The sequence below is a fragment of the Anneissia japonica genome, unplaced genomic scaffold (genome assembly GCF_011630105.1).
Source record: "Anneissia japonica isolate Jap-2015-1 unplaced genomic scaffold, ASM1163010v1 scaffold3782_len1007564_cov172, whole genome shotgun sequence".
NCBI classification, from domain to species: Eukaryota; Metazoa; Echinodermata; class Crinoidea; order Comatulida; family Comatulidae; genus Anneissia; species Anneissia japonica.
Window position 1 is genome coordinate 948,430 of NW_022716546.1, and position 12,358 is coordinate 960,787.

The 12,358-nt window shown below is 33.1% G+C and overlaps 1 protein-coding gene across 1 annotated transcript in view; it reads left to right on the forward strand.

Moving 5' to 3' along the window:
* Window positions 1-11,929, forward strand: part of LOC117109724 (ras and EF-hand domain-containing protein-like) — a 29,040-nt gene extending 17,111 nt beyond the window's left edge. The window contains exon 5 of the mRNA XM_033252112.1: window positions 11,776-11,929. Coding sequence (XP_033108003.1) covers window positions 11,776-11,929 — 154 coding nt within the window. The remainder of the gene's footprint in view (window positions 1-11,775) is intronic.
* The last annotated feature ends 429 nt before the right edge of the window (window positions 11,930-12,358 follow it).

Consider the following 12,358-nt stretch of genomic DNA (forward strand, 5'->3'; position numbering starts at 1 on the left):
CCTAAGTGGATCAAGCTAGTTATTGGCAATAGATAAAATCAGATTCCTAATAAGAAAAGAGGACAAGGAATGAATCATCGTTACCTGTCCAATAGGCTTCTACAAATCTGAACAAATGCTGACATTGAGGCTTGGATTAAGCAAAAGTTTTTTCCTCAAAATTCAGAATTTTAAGACTTATGAACCCATGGAGCTTGTCTGCATTGATTTCTGGTCTTGGTGCATGTGCTGTCTCTTATACACATCTAGATGTGATATATATATATATATATATATATATATATTATATATATACATATATAATTAGTGTGCGTGTATTAGGAGTAGAAAAGGTAAATTTATAGACCTAACGACTATAAGTATTATTTAACAAACGCCATTAAATTGATATCCCAGAGAGTTTAATACTTACTTTGATATTAAATCGTTCATGGCCTATCAATATCAATATAAGCGGCACCACAATCATTGCCACAGCTTGCCCTCATACATATTCATTAACCTTTAAAACATAACGTGTAATAATATTTCAGCATATTTTATATTGTTATTGCACAACCTGACTGAATTTGTAAATAAGCATCATATTTTCTCATGATCTTATTCCGAAAAATGCTTATTCTGACAGTTTATAATTGAGCTAATTTTGTACTATTATCAAGGGGAATTGTATCTTGCTTGACGGTGTTAGACGCATTACGTGTGATCATTTGCCTGAATCTCAATCACACTTACGCGTGAATGTCTCGTTTATCAAAAATTCATACTAATGCATATTAAAGAATTCTATTATAAATATATATTCCGTTGAACTTCTATTGAACTGGACAAACATTCTGTAAAATTGTTGTTGATTAATGTATATCCTGCTACAGTATCAGCATTTCAGACTTTAATACGAGGCCTATGTTCTTTACATTCTGTATGGAATATTATAGATTAAATAAAATGTGCTTTTATAGGTAGCAACACAAAGTTATGCCGCTGTTTGTTTAAAATAAAACTTTAGGCTATCAAATAAAATAAAGTGATATAACACTTCTTGACCTTGCAACAATTATCTTTACATAATAATGTTAGTACTGTACATGTGTTGGTCTATCTCTTACGACCTGATGATTTATTACTGAATTCTGAGCCTATACTAATCCTACTATGTATTTTTACATTGGGATCATTTTGTCATTGGGCGTCGTATTACGTATTATGCGCACTTAATGATCGGAGAGTAACGCTTGCGACGCGATGTAGCGTTAAGGGTCAATTTAATGCGTTTCTTAATTAAGCCAACATAGGCCTGCATTACGAAATGTCAACGGATGATGACATGAGACCTGGTGACCGAATCTGTAGGCTAAAGTTATATACTCTGTTTTTTTCCCATTCTCTCATTCTGGATTCAATCAATAAAATCAATTCTGTTTTTTACAGTCCGGCGCGACCATTGCAAACAAACGAGCACAATCTGTTTATAGCATGAGGTATAGGCTATAATGAATCCTGGAAAGTCGAGTTTTCTAAATAAACCTGTATTGTGCATTAAATTTAATTGGGTCACAATTAGGCCTCTCTTTTATGTTATTCCTTCTGATTTTATAGGCCTAGTTATTCAGTGTCATTCAGTCATAGTGCCCCCCTTGTCACAATGCGTCTCATTGCTGGCATACTCTTGTCCCGTTATGATTAATAGGCCTACACCGATTGACGCTACTAAACTGTGATTTATTGGGAGTGTTGATTCTTAGCAGGTGAATGGCTTTATAAAGTTATTAATTATATATTTGGGGTGATAATCCGAAAAGATATGACGAGTTTTTGTTTACCGATTAACCGCATAATGTGTGAATTATTTGTTTTTTAGTATATGAATCACAGCGGGTCTTGGGTGTAATAAACTCGTTTCAACTCAAAATAATTATAACTCCATGTTTCAATAGTTCATTAAACGGTGCCTCGCTTCGACGTAAGCTTGGCACTCACTGTCTTGGACGGTCGCCGAAAACGGCAACGCCACGATGCGCGCGCAGTGGATCGCGTTTAATGACTGTTCGTTTAGACTCACCGGCAATCAGCAGACGGCGTCGCGTCGTCGAACGCTCACAGGGAGCGAAGTTGGATTCGTCGGCCGGCTGTCGTACGACGCTACGCAGCGAGTAATCGGCTTCAAACTTCTATAATCCAACTTATCAACATTGTTGAAATTATATGGCTTTATTTATCACATGCCTACCGGCTTTTGTTTAACTTTCGTCTGTTCACTTACCTAAGCCTACGCATCGCTCTTTAGAAATTATCATTAGGCTTTCCTTAACATTTAAATACATAACTTTATAATCTATAATATTTTCTTACTATAGCTAAAACGATAATTATGAAAAAAACCCCTTCAATTTATCTCTTTATGTTCGGTATACCTTTAAATGAATGGGCTGGTTCTTTTTTTCGTATATCGTTTATATATTGTTTACACTCTAAAATAGGCCTATCTAGAGAAGATTTTCCTTGTGAATTTAAAAAAAAAACCATATTCCGGTTATATTCACTAGGATCTTGTTTAAATAGCATCGGTTTGTTTCTAATTGTTGTTTGTTTTTTCACAGACAAAAATCACGTGAATAAAGTCTACTAAACATATGAGAAATTGCATTAAGACAAATTGCGTTGAAGGAGACTAAATTAAGTTTAAAACTTTATCGCTACCAATTAAAGTTAGAATTAAATGAAATGGCGGATCAAGTACACATCTTAAATATCCAAACATATATAACAAAAAAAAATGACTATATATGGGCATACAGCAGTTATTTTATCAAATAAAATTTGATAGGCTAGACAGAGATTCAGTCCTAGACGATACTGTCGAATTTGCGTACAATCACATTTCTTTTTTTAAACATTTTTTCGGTTACAGTTTAACGGTTTTTTTTTGTTTTTTTTTACACTAGATTAATCATATTGTTATACCAATAACATAGGCCGATTGCCAAAGTGCAGTATAATAACAAGTCTTATTTTATTTTAATTATCCTAATTATTCACCAAAATGTAGCATTTATATAATAGAGAATTATATTATATTATTATAATTGCTGGGGTAGATGACCTAATATGATGACGTCAGACACATAATGTGTCAAACAGAACTATTAATGTAGAAGCCCAACATAAATTCACCTTGGCAGAATAGGGCCTACTATCTGTAATTTAGTGGTCGTAAAGCAGTCCATTAAAGTTTATAATTTCCGTTTCTACTGCTGCTGGTGATTTAGACAATCATTAAAAATCATGAAAACAATAAACAGTAGTTATAACTTAGTCTATGCACAGTAACAGAAATGCCAACACTAATCGGTACCCGCGTATTCACTAGTATTATTTTAAGTTGCTTTTTTTATCACATCGTGAAAACTCTTGATTCGTTCACAGGCGGCCTTTACCGTCATATTAAACAATTGGATGTTACCGTACATCAACATGTATATCACTGAGTTTTGGTAGCCCATTCGCACTAGGCGTGTTTATGAGAGTCAATATCATGGACTCTAGGCGTTTGTCTGCATTGTCCTTGCTGCCCTACCCCACAATTAAAGGGTGCAGATAATGACGTACATTCATTTTTAATTAACGTGTATCCTTGATGTTCATACCGAGAGTACACAACGTCAATGGGGCTCGAGTGTGGCGAAATAGAAGTGTCTCTTTACATGTACAGTATAATGGCCATTCTGATAAGCATCACCCTTTAGATATTGTTGCTAAGGGCTGTCCTTGGCCTTACGTCCCTCAAAACGACAGGTTAAGTAAGTAAAAATTGTTTGTAGGACGTGCACACGGCCTTCTTCTGATTGAGATGTTGTTACTGTATTGATAGACAATTCAAAACGCTTATTTCGATCCCCCAGTCGTTTGTTTGTGTAAAAATTCTGAGCTCTACGTCGTTGATTGGATGAGACGCATGCCATAGCCTTATTAACATACACTTGCAGTATATATTATACCGAAGTATACAATATGTGAGCTCGTGGGTTAAACTTTAACACAGACAAATCATAGAACAATTGGTCTTCACTACCTCTGTTGATTCACCGTGCCCATTGTTTATCTTTTCACTGTTCTCTGTTCGTCTTTATTGATTGAATTTCCATTATATTGGGCAATGACATTAACAGTTGGTGAATTGTATGATTTTCAACAAACTATGGGAAACATGCAAAATGAAAATCAATATTAACAATTTAATTAAAACGGAATATTTACAATTTTTTGTCAAATGATCAGGCTCAATATTAAGCGGGTTGGTCCAGCGGGAATGGTTTGGTTTCCCAAACTCGAGGTCGGGAAAGTTAGGTTGTAAATAGGAACTATAAATCTGTTCTATTTTCTCTGATGGTTGTATACGGTATAGGAAAATTGAAATTGCAATTAAAAACAGAAGTACCATGCGTTTTTCTATAATTTGAAGCAACCTAACGTTAAGCCCTGACTATATAAGTTTATGTTTTATGCCTAAATAATATAGTCATGATGACATAACATCATGACCATATATAGGCGTATATGAATACAACAATTTTTTTTTCAAATAAAATTTGTTAGGCTGGATAGAGCTTAGAACGTGGTTCAAAGACAGTTGATGCTATTTGGTTTGATTAATATATTTGGTTTTTTTTTAAATTAAGCACTGTCAAGACTATCAAAGTTTATTTGACAAAAAACTTTTGTATGCCTATATATAGTCATGATGTGCCTATATATAGTCATGATGTGCCTATATATGACCATATTTAGGCATGTTATCTGTTATTGTCAAATTAAATGTAATAGTCAAGACTTTTATCTCAGGAACTCCACGTTTTCATCATATCACTTCCATTCTGAACCGACTTCACTGGCTTCCTGTCAAACAAATGATAGTTTTTAAGATAAATCTCATTACATACAAACATGGAGGTATTATAGTCACTATAATACCTCCATGATACAAAGCTCTCTTCACGGTCTTTCACCTGTGTACATAAGCGACATGCTAAATCTTCGCTCGATGTCATGTATACGGTCACTGCGATCGTCAACTAGCAGTTATGTACTTACCAGACGCTCTTCTAGGTTGAAATCCCGGGTGATATGAGCCTTCAGTGTTGCTGCACCTATCCTCTGGAACCAGTTACCATCTGACTTAAGAGAAGCTACAAGTTTTAATATGTTCAAGTCAAAGCTCAAGAAATTCCTGTTTTTTTTTAATTTACCGACCTCTGACCCGAAACCTTCATTCTGGGCACGACGTTATAAACTGCATCCGGTCGAGTCGTCGGCGACTAATTCCGACAACCCCATCTGGTGGTCTTTAGCGGCCGCCAATGGGAGGGTGGATGGACACCCAGCAGCACGAAAAAAAAAACAACTGAACAAAGGGCGGATGAACTCCTCGGAGCCAACGGCCAACCATGCCTTAGTTTAAGGAGTAGGTTTTTTTAGTTTAAAACAAAAAACTTCAACTTTCTTTTTTCTCAAAATGTCAAACTCAAAGAGCTCAATCACCAAGCGCATAGAGGCTTTTTCGCACGATGCGCTCTACAAATCCAACCTTATACATATTGGTATTCATATTTATGCATGTACATTTTGATCAATAAAAATGTTAATACTTCATTTATAATTCTATTTTTAAGGGTTAGTTAATTTCATAATATAGGACCTGACATTAGAAGTGACATTGGTCTATTTTTCTGTACGATCAACTGAATATGTGAAAGATAAAGCTTTCCTAAGACTCTGAATGAAATATATTTTAACTTTGTTATCATAGCCTAGAGAGGGAATTGGTGTCAATTATGTTGAATCTTTTGGCGATCTGAAAGTAACTGAAGATAGTCCGATATTGTTCAAATATATCAAAGTTGGTGCGTCACCTTCAAATAATATTTCCATGTAACACCCACCTCCACATCGTATTATCAAGTACACGTAAGCTATGCTTATGGTGTAATTGTTTTATAATTGTTGTGGTTCTTCTAAGGGTCGCGTTTTGAAACAGACAACAGTCAAGTTTCTGCAACGCAGGACATTACTTGATATGAATGCCTTGTCTTTAGAAATATAACCAGGTTTTACAGAAATGTTGCCACAAAAGCTGGTAATAATTAAAACGCAATGGTTGTTTGGCTTTTGTACATATAGAGCATATCAAGAGATTATTACAGATTCCTGGTTTGTCAAACCTAAAGTTTTTGACTGCTATCAAGCAAAATTTTTTATAATCAATCGTGTATTATTGCTATGGATAAACACAAATAAATCAAGCAATGAAGCACTCGATCAATCGAATAATCAACCAATCAATCAATCAATTAGTCGATGATAAAAGATCTTTATTGCTGAGTTCTGTGTTTTGTACCAGTGTCTTCATCCTCGGTGCAAGCTCATGCGTCTACGGTTTCAGTACAATTTTCAGCTGTTATAGATCTTAAGCTTGTCTTCCCAACCACGTAACAAAGTGTTTTGTATACTGTATTCAATATGAACAAAATAAACAATCAAAGCAAAATATAGTTGTTCCCTCGTTTTAATGCTTGACGGAAATCATGTAAAAGGTGATAATGGATCCCTCCTTACCAATTATACCGAACGTAGCAATATTGTGCGGTTCAAACCCTGCTTATTAGTGCCTTCTGGTATTTTTACATTTTTTTATATTGAACATTTGACTAATTTTAGTGAAAGTGTTAAGACACTGTTTTGATTATTCACTTTTGGAAATAATAATATCCTACTGTATGCTCCATTATAGAAAAAAAAAAATCAACCAAATGGCAAGTCTTTACTTATCCGACATATCGTTTCATATGTTTCTTCCATGTCCAAAATAATCGAAAAATTGCGTTCCCTTACTTTATTTAAGTGCAACTTCTGTGTATTGAATATTTTATCAAAATCCATGCAGACTGATAGTGGTATTTATTTTTCTTAAGAATCTTTTGCATATTGTCAAGTGTGTTTTATTCTACCTTCAACCCAGTCCACTTACTAGGCCCGGGACATGAATAGATCACTGAAGTAGTCTGAAGTAATATGCAAACTCAACATTCCCTCGATAGAAAATAGACAATGCACATTTACGTTCCTATTTAGGTCAAATGTTGTATAGGTCCTCTAAGGAAAATATGTAAATATCTATTCATAGGCCCACTTAGAAATATTTCTGTTAAGGTATGGCGTTAACATGCTATGCTGCGTGGGTGTTTTTTGAGATTAGCATATGGGCCTACGGTCGAGTAGGCTGATCCCCAAAGGATTTTGAAATACTGTATCTGGTTGATACAGCCTTAAGGCATATATCAGACAAGTTTTTGGCAATCTAAGCTATGTGGGTATACCTAACAAGATTAATACGTTGTCTACGAGAAGTTCCAAGACAAAAAGTCTTGGCCGTGTGGGTATTATTCCCAAAATCGTAATCATTTCTTTTCTAATTTTAAATTATTAATTCGTTTTTGCTACTATTTGGTGAATCGTATTAATTTGGTGGGTTTCATGGTTGGTTTGAGCATATCTAGTAGCCCCAATTATAGCAGCAAAAAACATGTTATTCCTGTGATAGTTCAAACTGTCATAATGAATCTTAGAATTTAATAAACCATTTTAAAGGAATAGACCTGAAACCACCAAGTTTAATTCTTCCATATGGTGAAAAATAATTCTTTGATAATAATGCTATAGGCTACTGATAATAGTGCTAAAATAATATTGACCTTTGTACAGAATCCTTGATTGTGTATGATGCTGCACAGTAGGTATCCGATCAAATTATAATTGACAAAGTGATACATTATTGTCATTTATAGTTTGGATACCTCTTTACAGTAAAAGTATAAATGACAAAGTTATACATTGTCATTTATGGTTTGATTGGATACCTCTTAAGTCAGAGTATACGGTAACTTACAAAATTATACGTTGTCATTTATAGTTTGATTGCATACCTCTAAAGTCAAAGTATAAATGACAAAATTATAAATTATCATTTATGGTTTAATTTACAAAGTATAATAAAATATTCATAATATTAATTACGTATTGTACTACTTTCTCGATATATCCAGTCCAGAAATCCTATGACCGAGTCCAATATGATTATTATTCAAGTCTTCTATTAATATTGTGTAAAGTAGATTTAAATTATTTATTAAGTCAGGTAAACAATAACTTCGCCTGGAATATATAAAAACAACAAGTGCTGCTATCAATATCATCATCGAGAATATTTGTCTTATCCAGTCGTATTTTTCACATTCGCTGTTGATCATGAGGTATTTACCGCCATAATAACATTAAAGTAACTCAAAATATATTGTATAGGTCTACCTTTCTGATTTTCATAATATGTTAAAAGAAATGGGATCAGAATCTGGGCCTATAATAAATTAAAATATTTTTTTTCCATACTTAAATATGATATCAGCAGAAAAATAGGACATTCATATGCGTGGGCGGACTAACGGTGGCCTATGAAATGGCGCCAAGCGATCACAACCTGACAATTGCACTTTTCTGTTTAGTAGACATGGAATAAGTAGATGATTACAGTATTTCTCTTTCCATCTCCGTGTCGAGAATTTCATTGTATCGATTTCAGGTTTGGTTTTCCTTCTCCGAAAACGGCCGACTTTAATATAGATATTTTAAACAAACAGTCGGTATGTCCAAACCAGCTGCTGTATAAATCTTGCATTCTGACACTAGAAAATACAATATTAGAATATCTGTATTTGCTCTAGGTCAACATTATAAAACGTGAAGGCATTCAAGTCGCTGAGGGCAGTAACACAATTCAAAATACTCGCGTGAAAGGTTAACTGTGTTTAAACATAAAATTAAATATTTTAATTTTTACCCGAAGAGTTGTAGGAAACAACGGTGTTTTAAAACTACTTTCGTCAGAGAGCTTGTCCCCAATTACAACTTCCGCAGTAAATTATAAATATAAGATAACTTAAATCTAAAATAGTATTCCAGTATTTTGTATTTCAATATATTTCAGTTGATAATAAATATTTGAGAAAAACGTATGTCCCCATCGGGATTACGCAATAACTGAAGAAAAAAAGTGTCTTAACGGGAAACCCAAGGGTGTATACCACTTGGCCTCATAGCTCAGTTGGTAGAGTATCCGAACGGTAATCAGAAGGTTAAGGTTCGAATCCGGAACGGGATATACCGTACGTTTTTGTCAAATATTTATTATCATCTTAATCAATTCCATACCTTAGTTACTTTCATGCAATATCTGTCTCTTATACACATCTAGATGTGTATAAGAGACAGTAGCAATATTGTGCGGTTCAAACCCTGCTTATTAGTGCCTTCTGGTATTTTTACATTTTTTTATATTGAACATTTGAAGTGTACATCGTGTGGCATAGCTCTCAAAGAATGTTGTCCTATGAATGACACTGACAGTAGCCGTGATAGTATGTATCGAATTCCTAACTGTTATCGTAATGGAAGGAATAGTTGCATTACTTTAAACAGCCTAAAAAACCTCAAATTGACTTTGATGTGTTGTATCTCCAACTTAAAACAGTTTTAATTGACCTGTTTATACAAATTTAACGTTCTTGAACAGTCTTTTCGACGTCAATGCAGTTTAACTATCTTCCAATTCCCATCGTTTCACTTGGTTTGGTATAGCATTTTCACTTCACATTGTTCTCTAAACGTTAGATAAACATAATTTCCACCTAATTAAATTTTCACAAAACCAGCTATTATAAAACTTTCAATCAAATATTGATCCAATTTGTCATCGTCAATTGTGCAGAAAATAAGTTCTTACCAGGCAACAGGTCATAGGTTGCACGCCAATTAATTGGAAGGATAAGTATACCGGCACGGCTGGCCATGCTGCCGTTTAGCTAATTTCTCCATTAGATGTTGTAATAATATAGGCCTAATGGATTTTTGTTTTACTGTTGTTTGTTGCTGTTTTTAATAAAGCTTCGGTTGATAATATAAATTTATAAAAACCCAATATTTTTTTTATTATGTTACCGTATATTGCCAGAACTATTATGGATATGATAGATATATATTTTTTTAGGGGTGCATGAGAAAAAAAAAATCATTATTGTTTTACAATCAGTTAAATCTGAATACAAAATTCAGTCCAAAACTGAAGTAGTGTTTCAAAAATGTAAACTTTCAAGATCATAAGCGTAATATAGAATGTAATTTATTTGAGGTACCGGTATTTATTACACATTGCATTAAAAAATCATACAACAGCAGTCAAGCGATGGATTGACTAAAAAAGTCATATACAAGAACAGAACTACAAAGTATTATTATTATTATTATTACCATTATTATTATTATTATTATTATTATTATTATTATTATTATTACATTTATTGTTTTATTATTATTTATTAACAAGAAAAATGCATAATTTCAATAAAATTCAAATGATAGAAGATTAAAAGGAAATGGTGACAAAGGCACCCACAAAAAAAATAAAGACATTTTAAAAATAACATTCTTATTAACATATTAACTTATAAAGAAATTACATTAAAAAGTGCAACAAAAAAAAACAAAAACAAAAAACAAAAAACGCACACACACCCACACACATTCAGACCAACCAAACCCACACTTGTTTTTTTTTTTAATTACAAGAAATTCTTATTGTATCCAGGTATAAAAGCAAGCCTTTGCAACAACTGAATAAATATAAGCCACGAAATTAAAACGTTTTATGGTTGTGTTGACATTTAGAACAATTAGCATATGATATAAATATTCAAAATCTAATTGATTACCTGTTGAGATAGCTAAAGCATTTTATCAGATACCCGCATAACATATTTCGGAATACAGTAAACGATACTGGACAGCTATTTCATGTAAATGTTTAGAAATATACTTTTTGATGATTTGTCAATGTTGAGTAAATGATATGCAAGAAGTAGAATCTACGGAAGTGTACGCGACCTCGGATGCAGACATAGCCTTACCAATTAATTGGTGAGTTTGAGGCTTAAAAAACCTAAACATGATCTAAGTAATCAACGAAGTAGCATTGAGAGATTAATGATGTATTTTCGGGTTTACCAAAATACTACCACCAACGTTACGTTGGTTTACATTACTTAAAGTTTGGCTTCAGGAAAACGTATTTTGAAATGTCAGTGTAAATGTTGGTATTTCAATCATACTCTCATGCCATCGGGTATGTTTTGACGAAACGTGATCGGTTTCAACAAATAAGCTTTGGTAGATTAATACAAAGTGCATACGAAAACTTGTTTCTATTTGTGAGCGTGCTTTTTGTTTACGTGATCAAATATAATTGTGTTTATCAGTGTAAAATGAATAACGACGGTTCGGCAATTTAGTTTTAACTGTCACTTCTGCAAATTTTACAGATCTTAATCCAACATGTCTGTATTTATATGTCTTATGGGCCTGTTTTGTGCAATTTCTATATAGCCTATAATATAAAATTATATTCAATCTATATAATGTTGTTTTTACATTCAATCATTCACAGATATATTGACATTTTTTTTACATTTCAAAAATGTTTATGAAGAATTATTGAGTTTAATATGTGCAAAATGAGGGGTAACGTGAAAATGCATTTTTGCATATAAACAAAGTGATTTTAAGAAGAATCCATATTGTCTATCCCTCTGCGGTACAGGATATATGGTTCTTTCCTGTCTGTTTACTACGTATTTATGTAAGGACATATGTTTATTTTTTTATTCTTTGCAGTCAAGAACAAGTCTGTGAATTGTATCAACAACTTCACTCATCAGAAACACCTCAACTTCTCACACAGTTTGAAACAATTATATTTGAAGTTGTGAAGGACATCAAACAACAGAATTATGAAATCGAGCGTCTTGAAAGTTCACTCAAAAGGTAAAGCATGCTCAAATCTCTTTCCCTCTCTCTATCTCTCCCTCTGATACACACGACCTGACGGTGGATGTGAAGAGAGCATGCGAACTAAATCTACATAGGCCTACGGTACATGTTAGGCCTAGTTCTTAGTAAAGTAATAAACATATTATATGGCAGACTGGAGAAAATCAGTTACAATTCTTACAGTTAATATGCCTTTTATTGCTTATCTTTAATTAACTAGGCCTACTGGTATTTGTATGTTATTTTAATAGTGTGTTTTTTCAATTCTTCGGACCTATACTGTGATATAAAATTCATTAATCATTATTCTGACAAATACACTAGTCTTACCTTAAAAATGATTAGTTTACCATACCATGAATATATATATATATATATATATATATATATATATATATATATATATATATATATACATCAATTCAAA